The sequence below is a fragment of the Lampris incognitus genome, chromosome 16 (assembly GCF_029633865.1).
Source record: "Lampris incognitus isolate fLamInc1 chromosome 16, fLamInc1.hap2, whole genome shotgun sequence".
Classification (NCBI taxonomy): Eukaryota; Metazoa; Chordata; class Actinopteri; order Lampriformes; family Lampridae; genus Lampris; species Lampris incognitus.
This window is the reverse complement of record NC_079226.1, coordinates 10698209-10716877: the sequence shown is the minus strand read 5'-3', so window position 1 is coordinate 10716877 and position 18669 is coordinate 10698209. Positions and strand designations below refer to the sequence as shown.

Sequence of the window (18669 nt, the reverse complement as noted above, 5' to 3'; positions counted from 1 at the left end):
ATTGATTCCTTTTTGTTTCAGTCCCAGGACAAGTCGACAGGAGGGCTGAACCCCGAGCCGTGCCCCATCTGTTCTCGTCCTTTGGGGCAGGAGGTGAGTGTCCACTTGGACGGAAGATGGAGAGCCTCTTAATGATGATTCTTTAGAGTCCGTTAATGGGATTCATGATTAGGACTTTAATGGAAGGGAAAGCCTCCGTACCTCAGCATGGGAAAGGGTTTTTTTAACCCAATAATAACCTCACCAACAAGCAGGAACAAGAATTAATTTGTATGCAGTATAACAGCGTGGGCCTCGTTGAAGCTGCAAAGAAGAAGTTCCTATTACAGAGTAATTACTGTTTAAAACATGTCTTACTGGGGCGTCCGGGTAGCATGGCGGTCTATTCCGTTGCCTACCAACACGGGGATCACCGGTTCAAATCCCCGTGTTACCTCTGGCTTGGTCGGGAGTCCCTACAGACACAATTGGCTGTGTCTGCGGGCGGGAAGCCGGATGTGGGTATGCGTCCTGGTCGCTGCACTAGCGCCTCCTCTGGTTGGTCGGGGGGGAATAGCGTGATCCTCCCACGCGCTACGTCCCCCTGGTGAAACTCCTGTCATGTGAAAAGAAGCGGCTGGTGACTCCACATGTATCAGAAGAGGCATGTGGTAGTCTGCAGCGCTCCCGGGATTGGCAGAGGGGGTGGAGTGGTGACCAGAACAGCTCGGAAGAGGGGGGTAATTGGCCAAGTTCAATTGGGGAGAAACGACCCCCCCCCCCCAAAAAAAAGAGTCTTACTTTTTATCTGTATTGTTATCCATTTGAAATATCCTGATCGCAGACTTACGGTCATACCCCCCTTTGTTTTCGTTTCTCTTCATCATGACAGAAGGGTTTATAGTTGCCTTGACAAACCTGAAGTTATGGGCGCTCATAAAAACCTGTTCCCGGTAGACAGGCAAGACACAGAATGGCTGATGGTGAAAGGAAGATGAAAGAGTCAGGGACTGTAATCACTTCTGGTCTGACACTCCTTCCTTCTCCGTCAAGAGAAGTGTATTTTGTATCTGACACGTCATGTGTAATGTGCATGGTAGTCTGTGCATGACTGGGGGGGGGTCTCCTCTTTTGTATTGAGACATCAGTCCCCCTATTAAACATGCAGGGTGAACCTGCATGTTTAGTAGGGGGACTGACAAAACGACAACTGACAAAAGTAGACATCGAATCTGTAGTTTCGCAAAAAAGTCAGCTTCAAGACAAGTGTCAGCGCCCTATCGATGGTGAGGATTTGTCTCGGATGTTGATCTCAGGGTCCAGTAAGAATAATATTGATGATCATCATTAAATATTAATCTGTGTTTCCAGTGGGCGGTGCTGACCTGCGGCCACTGCTTCTGTAATGAGTGCATCGCCATCATCGTAGAGCAGTACAGCGTGGGCTCACGGCGCCGCGCCATCAAATGCGCCATCTGCCGGCAGACCACGTCGCACACCGAGATCTCATATGTGTTCACCGCCCAGTCCTCCAGCCAGGACCAAGAAATCCCAGTCAAGGTCAGTCAACAGCAAACAAAGGTCAAAGGTCAGTCCCCATACGAGACCCTTAAATGGCTGAAACGGCTACAGAAAGATGTGGAGAAGACATTTTTGTATGAATGTGTCAGTCATAGATGTGTCCCATCTTATCTACTACTACTTTCGGCTGCTCCCGTTAGGGGTCGCCACAGCGGATCATCCGTTTCCATTTCTTCCTGTCTTCTGCGTCTTCCTCTGTCACACCAGCCACCTGCATGTCCTCCCTCACCACATCCATAAACCTCCTCTTTGGCCTTCCTCTTCTCCTCTTCCCTGTCAGCTCCATATTCAGCATCCTTCTCCCAATATACTCGGCATCTCTCCTCCACACATGTCCAAGCCATCTCAATCTTGCCTCTCTTGCTTTGTCCCCAAACCGTCCAACCTGAGCGGTCCCTCTAATATAATCGCTCCTAATCCTGTCCTTCTTCGTTACTCCCAGTGAAAATCTTAGCATCTTCAACTCTGCCACCTCCAGCTCCGCCTCCTGTCTTTTCGTCAGTGCCACTGTCTCCAAACCATATAACATAGCTGGTCTCACAACCATCTTGTAAACTTTCCCTTTAACTCTTGCTGATACCCTTCTGTCGCAAATCACTCCTGACACACTTCTCCACCCACTCCAACCTGCCTGCACTCTCTTTTTCACCTCTCTACTGCACTCCCCGTTACTTTGGACAGTTGACCCCAAGTATTTAAACTCAAATGCCTTTGTCACCTCCACTCCTTGCATCCTGACCATTCCACTGTCCTCTCTCTCATTCACGCATAGGTATTCCATCTTGCTCCTACTGACTTTCATTCCTCTTCTCTCCAGTGCATACCTCCACCTCTCCAGGCTCTCCTCAACCTGCACCCTACTCTCGCTACAGATCACAATGTCATCCGCGAACATCATCGTCCATGGAGACTCCTGCCTGATCTTGTCCGTCAACCTGTCCATCACCATTGCAAACAAGAAAGGGCTAAGAGCCGATCCTTGATGTAATCCCACCTCCACCTTGAACCCATCTGTCATTGCAACCGCACACCTCACCATTGTCACACTTCCCTCATACGTATCCTGCACCACTCCTACATACTTCTCTGCAACTCCTGACTTCCTCATACAATACCACACCTCCTCTCTCGGCACTCTGTCATAAGCTTTCTCTAAATCTACAAAGACACAATGCAACTCTTTCTGGCCTTCTCTATACTTCTCAATCAACATTCTCAAAGCAAACATCGCATCTGTGGTGCTCTTTCGTGGCATGAAACCATACTGCTGCTCGCTGATCGTCACCTCTCCTCTTAACCTAGCTTCTATTACTCTTTCCCAAATCTTCATGCTGTGGCTGATCAACTTTATACCTCTGTAGTTGTTACAGTTCTGCACATCGCCCTTGTTCTTGAAAATCGGTACCAGTATGCTTCTTCTCCACTCCTCAGGCAACCTCTCACTTTCCAGGATTGTGTTAAACAATCTAGTTAAAAACTCCACTGCCATCTCTCCTAAACATCTCCATGCCTCCACAGGTATGTCATCAGGACCAACTGCCTTTCCATTCTTCATCCTCTTCATAGCTGCCCTCACTTCCTCCTTGCTAATCCGCTGAACTTCCTGATTCACTATCCCTACATCATCCAACCTTCTCTCTCTCTCATTTTCTTCATTCATCAGCCCCTCAAAGTATTCCTTCCACCTTCTTAGCACACTCTCCTCACTTGTCAGCACATTTCCATCTCTATCCTTGATCGCCCTAACTTGCTGCACATCCTTTGCAGCTTGGTCCCTCTGTCTAGCCAATCGGTACAAGTCCTTTTCTCCTTCCTTAGTGTCTAATCTGTCATACAACTCACCATATGCCTTTTCCTTTGCCTTTGCCACCTCTCTCTTTGCTTTACGCTGCATCTCCTTGTACTCCTGTCTACTTTCTTCATCTCTCTGACTATCCCACTTCTTCTTTGCCAACCTTTTCCTCTGTATAATTTGCTGTACTTCCTCATTCCACCACCAAGTCTCCTTGTCTTCCTTCCTCTGTCCTGATGACACACCAAGTACCTTCCTAGCTGTCTCCCTCACTATTTCTGCAGTGGTTGTCCAGCCATCTGGCAACTCTTCACTACCACCCAGTGCCTGTCTTAACTCCTGCCTGAACTCCACACAACAGTCTTCCTTCTTCAACTTCCACCATTTGATCTTCGGCTGTGTCTTCACTCGCTTCCTCTTCTTGGTCTCCAAAGTCATCCTACAGACCACCATCCGATGCTGCCTAGCTACGCTCTCCCCTGTCACCACCTTGCAGTCTCCAATCCCTTTTAGATGGCGCCTTCTACATAAGATATAGTCCACCTGTGTGCACTTTCCTCCACTCTTGTACGTCACCCTGTGTTCCTCCCTCTTCTTGAAATATGTATTCCCCACAGCCATTTCCATCCTTTTCGCAAAATCGACCACCATCTGTCCTTCCACATTTCTCTTCTTGACTCCATACCTTCCCATCACCTCCTCATCACCTCTGTTCCCTTCACCAACATGTCCATTGAAGTCCGCTCCAATCACCACTCTCTCCTCCTTGGGTACCCTCTCCACCATGTCGTCCAACTCATTCCAGAATTCTTCTTTTTCATCCATCTCACACCCAACTTGCGGGGCATATGCGCTGATAACATTCAGCAATAAACCTTCAATTTCCAGCTTCATACTCATCACTCTGTCTGACACTCTCTTCACCTCCAGCACGCTCTTGACATACTCTTCCTTCAGAATTACCCCTACCCCATTTCTCCTCCCATTCACACCATGGTAGAAGAGTTTGAACCCACCTCCGATACTCCTGGCCTTACTCCCCTTCCACCTGGTCTCTTGCACACACAGTATGCCTACCTTTCTTCTTTCCATCATGTCAGTCAGCTCTCTCCCTTTACCAGTCATAGTGCCAACATTCAAAGTTCCAACTCTCACCTCCACATGCCTACCCTTCCTCCTCTCTAGCTGCCTCTGGACATGCTTTCCCCCTCTCCTTCTCCTTCGCCCAGATGTGTCCCATCTTATGTTGTGGTTAAATGCTCGGACATTTATCACGAAAATGATGCTATTGTTTTCACGAACCAATCTTAAAAAAAAATCCACGTAAGTTGGAGCCAACTCATCTCTACATAGCCTGTTGCAATTAGCTAGAGCGCTCTGGGGCCGCAGCATGGGGAGGCATTAGAGGAGAGTACCCAGAAGCGCGGTGGGGACGTCAGGGCGAGGCGACCCACACTGCACTTAAGAATATGGTTTCGAGAGTTTTGTTCGGGACTAAGCCCCAAATCCGGAACGCACCGGAAGGGGGAAACCCCCCATTGCCGCTCCGTCAGCCTTTGGAGCACAACAGATGCCGTTAGTGGTGCCACTGGAGCATGGGGGATCCACGTGAGCCTGGTCAAGATGGAGGTCCAGACTAGAAAAGAGTTGTTTACATGCACACTGCACCGGTTTTCAGGTGGAAAAATTATGTACCTCAGGTGGGAGATGTCAATCAAAATGAGGGAGATGTCTATCAAAACTTGATCTGTCACTCCTACACGGTCTTAAGAAATGGTCCACACAGCAAAATGAGCTATTTTTTGAACTAGGTTATCTAATAGTTATGAATATTTATTTTCACTCAGTTTTTTGTGGGTGCCTAATGAGACACTAAGCTTTTATATCATATATGCATTTTTACTATTTCAAGGCAAATTTCCAGAAGCTATTGATCGGCTATTTTATTATTCAGTCTTTAATTTCATCTGTGGCTGGAATTTGATTTTTGAGAATATTCAAACTGGCTAAAATTCTAAATATTTTTCACATATGATGCTTAATTTTGAAAACGTCCCTGAGCAAATAATGGATAATCGCAGCCACATGATCTGTAGAGGCCATGTAAGAGTATAGTGTAATGAGCCTCGTTATTAGTAACCGCTGACAGCCCTATCGAGCTCTAATATTGGCTTGTCTCAGGGACTCTATGAAGGACTACGGCATTTACACACCAATAAATAAAAAATTGAGGTGTCTTGTGTTACACTCACTTGGATTTTGACATCACTACAACAAAGAGAATGAGATGGTATTTACACAACTGTTTTTAAAGCTGAAGTTAAGACCTTTGTAGTTTCATTAATGTAGACCATAGATGTAGATCATATTGGTCTACATCTACTGTAAATGTACCCCAAGCTATACCCATGGTAAAAACACTTCAGCATTGATGGTCCTGAGTAGAGCAGACTCCAGTGATTGGTGATTTAAAGCAGTTTAGTCTTCTTTATATTGATGTCTTGTCATCCAAGCTTTGTGCTGAATGTTCCCTCTGTTTCTGTCCGTCAGGGAAGTCACTCCACCAAAGTGGAGGCAGTGGTGAGGACTCTGAAGAACATTCAAGCGACTGACCCTGGAGCCAAGTGCCTCGTCTTCTCCACGGTAACCTTTAAAGGGCAAATTTGTCCATTTTCAACCTTGTCTTTCTATCTGCAACATGGATAAATAAAAATAATTATTATAATACATTTTATATGTATAGCACCTTTCATTGTCAGAGACAATCTCAAAGTGCTTGACAGTCAACAGACAACAACAAAAATACTGCTCAGTTAAATTAAAGACTTGTCTGAATAAAAGTGTCTTAAGGCCTGTTTTAAAGGAGGCCAGAGTCTGGGGATCCCTTAGGTGGTGCAGGAGGGCGTTCCGGAGATGGGGGTGGCAGAGTAAAATACCCGGCTCCCACTGAACAGAACTTTGTCCTCTGTATGTGGAGGAGCAAGCTGCTGCCAGACTGGAGAGTGTGGAAAGGGTTGTGGGGGATGAGCAGTTCTTTGAGGTATGGTGGTGCATTGCTGTGGATGCATTTAAAGGTTAATAGGATGATTTGGAGGTTGATTCTGTGGGAGATGGGGAGCCAGTGCAGGGAAGCCAGGATGGGGGTGATGTGGCGGTGTTTCTGCACTCTCATCAGAATCCTGGCAGCGCTGTTCTGGATGTACTGGAGCTTCTGGAGACTCCTGCCAGGAATCCGGATGAAGAGTGCATTGCAGTAGGGGTCGGCCAATTATCGGCCTGGCCGATTATCAGAGCCGATATTCAGCATTTTTATGATTATCTGAATCGTTATGTTTTTTTATCCAATTGCCAATGAAATAAATTCATTTAAAAATGTGCTACTTTAGCTCTAATGCAGCCGCCTCTCTCTCTTACTGTAGTCACTACTCTGATCTCGAGCAGTGTCCCTCCCACAGCACGGTTTGATTGGTTACACGTCACGAGTAATAGCCTATCAACATGCATATGCAGACTGGAACAGCTCTGGTGAGCGAGCAGAGCTGTATTTCGAATGTAAGGAAGCAGGATTGCTTAAGTTGCAATAAATGTCACAGTCTTCTATGCTGAAATTTCGAAAACACCACAATCATTCACCACAATTATTATCTATTTCTATGATGACAAAAGCATGCCCAGTTTCCCAGTTACACCACTGAAAATGCCTGAATAATACACTTTGTTGCAGTGATATACAGTTAACTATAATGAGATAATAAAGTTCACTTTTGTAGCGATAGCTATGTCTTTGGGTATTTTGTCTTTAACACAAACCGACAGAGACTACTGAGACTGCTCAGCCTTCTGCTTTACCGAGACATGGCTCGAATAGTTGGTCCCTGACCAAGCAGTAACCCCCCCCCCCCCGGCTTCACTATCTTCAGAGCTGACAGGTCATCCAAACTATCTCACAAGTCAAAAGGCGGGGGTATGTGTCTCATGGTCAATCGGCACTAGTGTAACAACTGAACAATCCTTCATCGCTACTGCTCTTATGATCTTGAATTCATCAGTTTGAAATGCGGATCATGTTATCTTCCGAGAGAATTCGCTTCAATTGCATTTAGTTGGTGTTTACATTCCACCACAAGCTAATGCTAACACAGCCATTAGTGAACTCTCACAACACATTTCCTCTGTTGAAAACTCCAACCCTGACACGTCGGTCATGTTGGTGATTTCAACCATATGAACCTGTCCCTCGAACTCCTGAACTATAAGCAACAAGTCACTTGCCATAGAAGAGTAAACAAAACATTGGATCACTGCTACATCTCAATTTCAAATGCTTACCATGCACTCCCAAGGGCTCAACTGGGGAAGTCTGACCACGCTGTGTTACTCCTCATCCCAAAATACACACAAAAACATCCAAATCTGTCAGGTCCTGGTCCATGGATGCCATTGAAATGCTTCAAGGGTGCTTTGAATGCACTTATTGGAATATATTTAGTGCAGCCTGTGACTGCCCGGATGAACTCACTGACACAGTGGCGTCATACATCAAGTTCTGCGAGGAAATGTGCATCCCTACCACAACAGTGAAGAATTACATCTCCTACACACAGAAAAGAACTGGGCGTACAAAAACGGAAACAGGGATCAATACAGAGCAGCCAAGTGTAAGTTGCGTGCTGCAATAAGAAAAGCAAAGTGCAGCTACACAACAACATTAAACGACAATTCTCTTCCAGCAACTCCCGATCAAGATGGAAAAACCTTGAGGAAATGACAGATTATAAAAAACACCCCTGCTCCCCTCCAGATAATGACCACAACCTCCCAGATTAATTGAATGAGTTTTATGCAAGGTTTGAAAAACCTGTTCCACCAGGACCCCCCCCCCCCACTCCCACTCCAGTGCCACCCTTCTGCATCCAGGAGGATGAAGTGTGAACACAAAAGTGAATTCACATTCACTTTGATTCACATAAAAGGAAGTATAAGTAAAAAGAAAAATAAATGCCATGAAATGTAAAAAAAATTCATTGGTTTAACATCAGGCTTATTTCTATTTTTTTCCTTCTGTTTCCAGTGGCAGAGTGTCCTGGATATTATTGCAAAGGCGTTATTTGACAACACCATGGAGTTCTCACAGATCAACGGGATTCACAAATTCCAGGTGTGTTTTTATGCACTAACCATCTCTATACCCACACACGTCTTTACATAGTTCATTTCCTCTTTTGTGGGTTTGTGTCTTAGTATCAAATCTGTGTTTCTGTATCTCATGTTTGGTTTTTTTTTTTGCCGGCTTAGTGCCTCTGTAAATGAGATCATCTTGGTTTTATCAAATTACTCCACCCTACTAATCCCAGCTGTGGAGGCATTGGTATACTTGTCTCTTTGTAGGACATTAAAATATATATTTTTTCCTAAACATTGATCTCTTATGGGGCCTATGTATTATATTCTATTATGTCCCGTTTTTTTTATCTGGACCCTGAGTCTGAAATAAAGTTTGAATGAATGTGTTTCAAACTGCCTATTTATCAAGTAATATTTTCAAATTGGTGCTTTGTTTTAACCCGTTTGGTGTACCAGAGAGGTGTAGATTGTGTCCTGTATGTTGTCATTCATTGAAAAGTTCTTACCCTCAAATATTTACCCAATATTTATTACCCAATATTTGCCAAAAGCCACATATTTGGCTTTTCAAGCAGGTTTCAAGATTCTTTTTTCATTTAAACATTTTTTGTTTTTAATTTCAAAGAAACGCCACATGACCAGGGTTATCGTTCTCACTGGCTCATTTGAACATTCCAGGAGAATCTGAGCTCTTTCAAATACGAGGACAAGATCAACATCTTGCTCCTTCCTCTCCACACGGGCTCCAATGGCCTCAACATTATCGAGGCCACGCACGTCTTACTGGTGGAGCCCATACTGAACCCGGCCCATGAGCTGCAGGCCATCGGCAGGGTGCACCGCATCGGCCAAACCAAGTGAGTACCAGAGTCTGGTAGACATCGGTGGGCAGAAATGTGGTAGGTTTTTTTTTTTTTATAAATCTACCCAGGAAATTCTCCCGGCAGGACAAGGCTTCTCTTTTGATGTATCTTTGCTTTTCTATAAACAGAAACAGAAATAGAAAGTGATAGAAGATGGAGGGGATGGGATGCAACGCAGGCCTGGGGAAGGATCCAAACCATTCAAATCGACTGAACGGGAAATATGGACAAAAAAGTTTTTAATATGCAGTACTCAAACTAAAAAAATCTACCTAATAAAAACGTTTTGTCTGTCAGTCTGTGGATGCACAGCATCCTAGGTGGACCCTCACATGAATGCGACCAAGTCTAATATGAACTTGGACTTTCCAAAAAGAAAAGGTTTGCTATGCCACCATTTGGGTCTCATCCTAAGCCTGTCATTATTTTCATAATATAATAAAGCTGGGTAAACCGTTAATGCGCGCACATGCATGACTCACATCTACGGTTGACTCAGATCGGGCAGCGACAAGAATATGCACCACTTCCTGTTTTGACTGCAACCTAGAGGATGTTGTTCCTTATTAACGTTCACATTTTTTTGATTATCAAAATTCTTTTAATAACTGTTGATCATGTCGGTGCCCGATCTGAGTCAACCGTAGATGTGAGTCACGCATGCGCGAGTGTTAATGGTTTACCCAGCTTTGTTATATTATGAAAATAAAGAGAGAAGTTATTATTTTTGGTTCATCCAGTTTTCCTCCAGTTCTCCTGTGCTGAGATCAGCAGTGAATGATATGTTGACTTGCAAAACATGATCGACTTCTCGTTTACTTTCAAGACTCATAACCGAATGCATAATGTTTTGACACTGTTGCTTCCTGATCTAAATCGACTGTGCGCATCTGTGACTCACATCTATGGTTGATCTAGATCGGGCAGCGACAGAGGGCAGCGTTGGTCGAGCAAGCTAGAGAGTGAATGAAGAGAGGGAGCGGCGGTAGCGAGAACTTTTTTTTTAAAGGTTTTGAATCACCGCAACCACAAGGTTTTTTTTTTATACTTTATTAAGATTTTCTCAAAATCTGATAAAAAAATATAACACGTTCAAGATCACGTTCTGTATATAAACAGGTAAAATAGCACAAAAAAATACAAAAAAGATGACAATATAACAGTAATACCCCGATAAAGTAAAAGTGCAAAAACAAAAAAGTCATATAGGCAATGTCATAAGAGATGCGTTGAAATCAGGGAGAATCAAGTATGGTGGTTTTTAAATTTGTGTGGGCAGGGCTTAAACATATTGACAATGGGACAGCAGGCAGTTGAATCTTTTCTTTAATGTGGTTCAGGAAGGAATTCCATGTTTTATAAAATGTCTTTATGGAGCCTCTCAAAGACTATTTTATTTTCTCTAGTTTCAAAAAATAGAGTACGTCTCGTCTCCAGTGTGCAGAGGTGGGTGGGCGGGCATCTTTCCATCTAAGTAATATTAGGCGCCTGGCAAGCAAGGTGACAAAGTCGCCACAGTCGGCCTCTGCCTGTAACAGTATGAGTGTGTCTGGAGGAGCCCCAAAGATAGCTACGAATGAGCATGGAGCAGTGGGTTTTTTTCAGGCAATCTAAAACAGTTTTAAATATAAGAGACCAAAGTTCTTCAAGTTCACCACATGACCAAAACATAAGGGCATGAGTAGCTGGAATAAAATTGCAATGACTGCAGGCAGGGCTCACATCTGGGAAGTATTTTGACAACTTTTGTTTTGTCCAGTGGGTGCGGTGTATGTTTTTTTTTTGTTTTTTTTACTGCATTAGACCATCCCTGGCACAAACTGAAGAGGTATGGACTCTTTTTGAGATGGACTGCTACAGTTCGTCTGTCATACCTCACACAGATCTAATTCCCAGTCTGTCTTTGTTGAGGAAGAGGAGTACTGTACCTGAGAAAACTTACTATGCAGTGTTGATATCTCTAAAAGTTGGTGGGTGTATTGTTCTCCCTCCTTTCAGAGCCAACCTAACACCTTTGCCCTTTTTCCTTCACGCTTATCGCTGGTATCTTGGCTTTTGTGGTGTTTGATGCTAGCTTCCACCTCCTCACAGCAGGCAAGCTCAAACGTGCCTCTCTTGGCCATTGAGATGCCCTTTTCCTTCTCTTGTTCCATTTTGTCATGCATCTCTCGATTTGTTTCTTACCTTCTGGGTGACGTCTTATCACCACCTCCCTTGGGGTGATTTTCATCACGCCCATCACACCTCCTTCTTGTTTGCACCAATGTAGCCCTGTCCTGCACTACTCGCTAGTGATCTGGGGATTTCTGGCTCTTCGTTTGATTCCCGTGTCCTGACTAACACTTTCATCTTCTCTGCTGTGACACCAGTTTTATATTTTCTGCTGATGTGAAATCCTCTGCGCTGTCAGGTCTTTCCCACCTAATAATGTCTCCCCACTTTCCTGTTTCCCACTTAACTGTCCTAGGGACTATGTTAATTACCAACCTGGGATTTACTAGCTGTCTGTTCGGACCGTCCATCGCGTATCCCTCGGGGACTCCCAAGAAACGGATTGAACGGGAGAGTTACCTCCTCCTTTCGGTTCTTGCAAAGGCGTTCTAATATTTTCCACCATGTTTCAACTGTCCACAATTGTCGCAAAAGGTGTTCCCACCGTATGGCAGGGAATTCGGTTTGAACTTGTTTTAAGTTAACCCACGAGGTGATCTGCCAGTTTCAACCCGAGTAAGAATTCGCCCTGCCAATCCTCTTCCCCTTCTGAATGTTTGTATGTGCGTTCTAACCAAAACCATCTTCTAATCCCTTGAGTCTCTAGATCTCCCATCTGTATTTTATTGTCCACCTAATTGTTGCTATACACGTTACCACGACTGCAATGGCAAAAGCAGTTAACAATATAAGTTCTCTGTTTAGTTTTTGTTGTTTGATTTCACCCCCTTTTCTTCTACCAATCATATGCCTTTCCCTTTAACCGTTCATGTCACTTTTCTTCTAACCATTCAGGCACACAACAGTAGATGTGTTTCGCACTGCAATGTGGACACTTCAGTCCCATCAGTGAGGCCACACACTTTTCCTATTGAATCTCACTAAATGGGGTCCACGGTATGTCGTCCGTATAGAATAAAAATTTATCGGGGTGTCCTTCTTTCAATAAAGTCAGCTCCTTTTCTGCTCGTTTTCCGCGAGTTCTCCAAATTGTGCAATGTCCCACACCAATCCTTACAGTGTTTACTACTGCCTCTTCTTTGTCTGTATTTTCCCCTTCTTTGTGATTTTTTTTCACTATTGCTTCCCAAATTAGCCTAAATTCAACCCTTGTTCTATTGACCGAAATAACCCCCATCCTGAAATCTTTCCTCCTCATGTACTATTTTAGTGTTATGACTCCAAATGAAGGCTGACACTTTTCCCTGTCCCAATTTAGTGTCTCAGATATCCAAGTAGTCAGCTGGTTCAATGCACAAGACTCACTTTCCATTCATGCATATTGCTAGCACATTCGCTCCACATGCACACTGTTCTGAGTACTCCTCAGATCTCTGGCCAGTGTCACCGGTACTCCTAATGACTTTATTGATTACCAGCTTTCTGGCACCTACTTCCTCGACACAAGTAGGTCTCTATTTGATACACTTCCTCGACACAAACGGAGTGGTGTTTCTGCTGCTTCTTCTTCTTTATACATAAACATTTATTCACAAACAGAACACAGAACAATCACTTTTTGTCTATTCCGTTGCCTACCAACACGGGGATCGCCGGTTCAAATCCACGCGTTACCTCCGGCCTGGTCGGGCGTCCGTGCAGACACAATTGGCTGTGTCTGCGGGTGGGAAGCCGGATGTGGGTATATGTCCTGGTCGCTGCACTAGCGCCGCCTCTGGTCGGTTGGGGCGCCTGTTCGGGGGGAGGGGAACTGGGGGGGGGGGAATAGCGTGATCCTCCCATGCGCTACATCGCCCTGGTGAAACTCCTCACTGTCAGGTGAAAAGAAGCAGCTGGTGACTGCACATGTATGGGAGGAGGCATGTGGTAGTCTGCAGCCCTCCCCGGATCGGCAGAGGGGGTGGAGAAGCGACCGGCATGGCTCGGAAGAGTGAGGTAATTGGCCAAGTACAATTGAAGGGGGAAGTAGAAGGGAGGGGGGGTAATAATAAAAAAACAATCACTTTTCCACACAGACTCAGGCCAACACGGCCTTATTCTCCCTCTATTTTTCCCTGTCTCGGATTACACTGCCCCAAGGCCAAATGTATCAAAGTGTATCATTAGTGTATCATTAGTGTATTCGGCTTGCCCAGTCACTCTTATCTTTTTAATTGCCCACACAAGAATTTGGGCTGACTCCCATACACACGCATCGAGTCCAACTTCTTTCTGCTTATTAATCATCTACCTGCCCATTCAGGCCTCTTTCTGTCACACAAAAGAGTGGTATCCACATGCTTTATATTCTTTACGCCACCTGCCCGTTCAATCCCGGTCAGGGAGTTATGCCTTCCGACTCAGAGAGAGCCGTTCGCTCGAATCCCGGTCAGGGAACCACGCTCCCTGACTCAGAGAGTGAGAGAGCTCGAATCCCTATCAGGGCTCCCCCAACACAGAGAACGGTATATACAGGGGCTACACTGGCTAAAAGCAGACATCTACAGTTTTCCACACACACAAGAAAATGCAGGACAACAGCGAATAACACAGCCATCTATCCACACTAATCTCACTGCCAGTAATACTTCAAGGCCAAATGTATCAGTTCTCCAGCAAACACAACACAGAGAAACAACCATCCAACTAGCAACACCTTCAATGCTTGCTCAGTCATCTATCTCTTCACCCCCCCCCCCCCACCCCCTTCACCTGAGCTTGCTCTGGCCTTGACTCTCTCTTCCCCTCGTACACACACTATCACATCAGACTCTTTAGTAGCCTTACCAGTTTTTATTTTGTAGCAATTTTAGGCTCGTTTAGAGGAGAGGCCAAGTAATGCTTTAATCCAGGCGGCCACACACCGCTTCTCAGAAACAACCAGTAATGCAGATTTTGTAAGTAGGCTCTGCTTTACCTCTTTTTGCTGGGCCCTGTTGTTCTGAGCTACAGCTCACGCTGTCCAGCTTCCCCGAACCCTTCCTGGCTGGCTTGCCATTTAAATGTGGGAGAATTTCTTCTCGACACGCTGTGGGTCAAAGTCAGTCAATCAAGGTTCAAGCATCAATCAATCAATCAATGTCCAATACTTACAAGTCTGATGTGAGTAGGTTTACTGTTAATAATCCACAAAATGATACAACAATATGGCGTCTCAATCTTTTTAGGCAATGTGGCCTGTTACACAGACTGCTATCTAGTGGTATTGACATTATACTACAATTCTTATCCTGCTATGTTTTACACCATTATTTCCACGCTTCTTACATATTTAATGAAAAATAATTGATTACCTACAATAGTTACCATTATAATCCAGCATCTGATTCTTGGTTAATAAAAAAAAGAATCATACATTGTATAAAAATAAGCCTATTGGTTGTAAATACTTCAAAAAAATTATTTCCCACAGTGCTCTAACAGAGCATCACATGGGTTGGATGGCGGTAGAGAAGGGAACTGGGGCAGTGTTTTACGTGCAGAATCTTGGACTTGTAAATAAGGAAAGAAATTACTTGTAGGCAGATTGACTTGAGAGCAAAGTCGTTCAAGAGAGGAAGACACCATCATTTAACGTTGAAATACCTGAATTTTGCCAATCTACGAAAGTCTTATCTAGTAGGGAAGGTTTGAAAGCAGGGATTTTAGAGAAAAGGACAACCATCCAAAATGGCGTTGTATCTGTGCAGAGCCTGTACCCGGCAGAGACGACTTAAATTATGTTGGAGACGAGTGGTGCTCTCTATCAGGACAATTTGAAACACTAAGATGAGGGCACGGTCGTCAAATCCAGCCACCTTTGTATGCATACCATAAAGAAAATCCACAAATCACATGTTCAGTTTCATGCAGACGCAGTGCCATAAACTAAACTTGAATTAAATGTCCTAATTTCAATGATTCCTGAGGTGGCGGATAGCGCATGCATACGTACAAGCATCGGTAAGGTGGAAAAAATATATTTTTCTTGGACAACCGCATTCTATGGAGCAAACTTTAACACTCCATGCTGTGTACAATTTGCCAGGGTTACTGTACTCTATGAAATGCAAGTGAGGGATGCAACGACGAGGTGTGCGTTAAAGGATTTTAATGCTTGATGCAGAGGCAAAGAACCGCCCGACAAACAGCGGTGTGTGTTAATATCCTGAAACTAGCACCTTGGAGTTATTATCCCACTTACACCATGGTCACTTACCGAAGAATTAAAATAAAAACAGTTGGGTGTCCGGGTTGCGTGGTGGTCTATTCTGTTGCCTACCAACACGGGGATCGCCAGTTCGATTCCCCGTGTTGCCTCTGGCTTGGTCGGGCGTCCCTACAGACACAATTTTCCGTGTCTGCAGGTGGGAAGCCAGATGTGGGTATGTGTCCTGGTCGCTGTACTAGCGCCTCCTCTGGTCAGTCGGGGCACCTGTTCCGGGGGGAGGGGGAACTGGGGGGAATAGCGTGATCCAGGATCACGCCTCATTGCTAGGTGAAAAGAAGCGGCTGGCGACTCCACATGTATCAGAGGAGGCATGTGGTAGTCTGCACCCCTCCCCGGATCAGTAGAGGGGTTGGAGCAGAGACCGGGAGGGCTTGGAAGAGTCAGGAAATTGGCAGGAGACAATTGGGGAGAAAAAGGAGGAACCCCCCCCCTCCAAAAAAAAAGTCACTTTTTGTTTAATATTTTGGACTCAGAATTAAAGGGGTTTTTTTTTAGTTTTTTTTTTTTTTTTAGATACTTTGTTGACCCCCGTAGGGAAATTACACTGCATTTATCCCATCCTAGCTGTGTAGATAGGAGCAGTGGGCAGCCACCGTGCAGCACACGAGGACCAACTCCAGTTCGTCTTGCCATGCCTCGGTCAAGGGACAGACAGGAGTATAAACCCTAACATGCATGTCTTTTTTGATGGTGGGGAAACCGCATCACTCAGAGAAAACCCACCACAGACACGGGGAGAACATGCAAACTCCACACAGAGGACGGCCTGGGATGACCCCCAAGGTTGGACAACCTTGGGGTTCGAACCCAGGACCTTCTTGATGTGAGGCGACAGCACTAACCACTGCGCCACTGTGCCGCAAAATGATTTAAAAGTTAGCTGCTGAGCTAACTTTGAATGTTCAGTGCACTTGCTACTGATCCAGTGTGTTAATATGATTACATGGCAGAACTGTTGCCAGCGCATGAATTTAGAACAGTGATTTTAGCTTTATCTGAACTGTGTGTGTATTATATGGTTTCAACGCACACCCTCTAGCCAATCAGAGACAAGTATTCTCCCTGACCATATGAAATGATAATATCGGTCTCAGAACTTGAGATATATACAACTCCCCATTGTGAAAAATAGAGTTCTAGTCTTGGTCAAGAACTTACTGACCGGGAGCATTTCCAAGATGGCCACCAAGTAAAATGGCTTCTCTTGAGAGGTTTTGCCAGGTGTTCAATAGCAATAGCAGTCTAATCAGCAGGTTTTAGACCCATAACAATAGGCGAATGTAATGAACCTACCTGGAAGAATGAGAAAACCAGCCATACTGATGTTAAATGAGGACCTGATTGAGAACCACTGATCTAGACCAACTAATGCTCTGGATTGTATGGCGTCTTAACACAATCCACTAATTCTTCTTCTCTCTATCTACCAGACCCACTTTTGTTCACAGATTCCTCATCAAATCCACAATTGAGGAGAGAATGCAGGCAATGCTGAAGACTGCCGAAAAAAGGTGAGTGTAACGCTCTTCCTGAGGTTTCTCTATTTTTTTTATTTTTTTTTTTTGCTGAAGCTTTTCCGCTTCTGAATCGAGGGTCAAATGACAGGGTGTGCCATACGTTGTCATTTCATCTATTTACATCTGTTGGAGAATGTAAAGTGATTGTAAAGCTCTCTTAGACTGAATTATGCTTTAGGGCTATGTAAATAGATTGACTTGACAGAAGCGTAAACTGTAACCTGGAGAAATTTGTTCATCATGTCGTTGATTAAAATGGATTTGTTCTTTTTTTTTTCTAAATTCTGCAGTCACAGCACCACCGCCATGAAGCACTCGGAGGCGGCTGTGCTGACAGTGGCGGACCTGGCGGACCTGTTCACAGAAGACAGCGAACCTCTGGAGTGAACCTGTTTTACCTTACCAAGCAGGAAGTCCCGCCCACTTCAGACAGATAGGCAGACAGACAGACAGGAAGACAGACAGGCAAGACAAAAACCCATAAGTACACCAAGCAATGATGCAGGAACTCTGTTCGTTTTGCACATTCCTCTTTTTGAAAATGAATTCCTGAGTCAAAACAATGTATTTCCAAAAAGTGACTTTAGAAAACCAGCATCTGCAATGAGATATTTCTTAAAAAAAGTGTCCTTTGGAATATTTACATTTGAATTTTTAAATCTCTCCAGTGTGGGATATAGCAGTTCCTCAGTCAGTTGTCGTCATTTTTTTTTGTAGCTGTAATAAAAGGTTGTGAAGTATATTGCTCAATAGCTACTTCAATTGTTCGAGTACATGTTTCTGTGGTTCGATTTTATTGTGATATTGTTCGTGTCAATCTAATCTGATGTTAACCGTGTGCGTTTATGTGTTGTTTCTCTGTACCCGAACGTGCCACTCAAAAGAAAACAAAGAGAGGATGGAGGGAAATGGAGGAGAGATACTTTGGTCATGTCGTTGACTCAGATTTTTCCTCCATTCTGAAGAAATAAAAGTCTCTGAACAACAGTGTTACTGAATCTGTCCTGACCCATCATTTTGTGTGGCACCTTTTTCCAAATGGCGCTCCTTTGCGTCACCTCCATGTAGCAGAGGTGGAAAAACCCGGTCCAGAAAGTAAAAACCCTAACCGTGTCTTTACTCCATCCATGTATTAAACCAGCTAATTTGGGAAACTAGTCAGTGCAATCTGATGGTTTAGTACATGGGTGGAGTAAAGACACAGTTAGGGTTTTTACTTTCTGGACCGGGTTTTTCCACCTCTGCCATGTAGTCAAAAAAAAAAAAAAGCAGGAGGAAAACCGTTGACCTTTACGACAGGAGGGAAAGTTGGAGATTTTAGTGAGAGTCTTTTCCTCCCGGAAGAGTCTTTTTCCAAAGCCGTTGTGTGGCGAGACAACAGCAGACAGCCCTGTCTAGTGCCTCGGCTTGTTCTATTAGCAAGACAAAAACAGCACAACACTCCCTTGTCTT

At 44.5% G+C, this 18669-nt stretch overlaps 1 protein-coding gene across 2 annotated transcripts in view; it reads left to right on the top strand.

Moving 5' to 3' along the window:
• The window catches only part of shprh (SNF2 histone linker PHD RING helicase), a 52444-nt gene extending 34243 nt beyond the window's left edge, over positions 1 to 18201 (top strand). The window contains exons 24-30 of one of the 2 annotated variants that reach the window (XM_056295507.1): positions 22 to 93; positions 1351 to 1539; positions 5903 to 5995; positions 8424 to 8510; positions 9155 to 9333; positions 17131 to 17211; positions 17508 to 18201. In XM_056295507.1, coding sequence (XP_056151482.1) covers positions 22 to 93; positions 1351 to 1539; positions 5903 to 5995; positions 8424 to 8510; positions 9155 to 9333; positions 17131 to 17211; positions 17508 to 17604 — 798 coding nt within the window. In that variant the 3' untranslated portion in view covers positions 17605 to 18201. Of the gene's footprint in view, positions 1 to 21; positions 94 to 1350; positions 1540 to 5902; positions 5996 to 8423; positions 8511 to 9101; positions 9334 to 17130; positions 17212 to 17507 lie in introns of those variants that run through there. The other variant, XM_056295508.1, reaches the window with a different exon arrangement.
• The last annotated feature ends 468 nt before the right edge of the window (positions 18202 to 18669 follow it).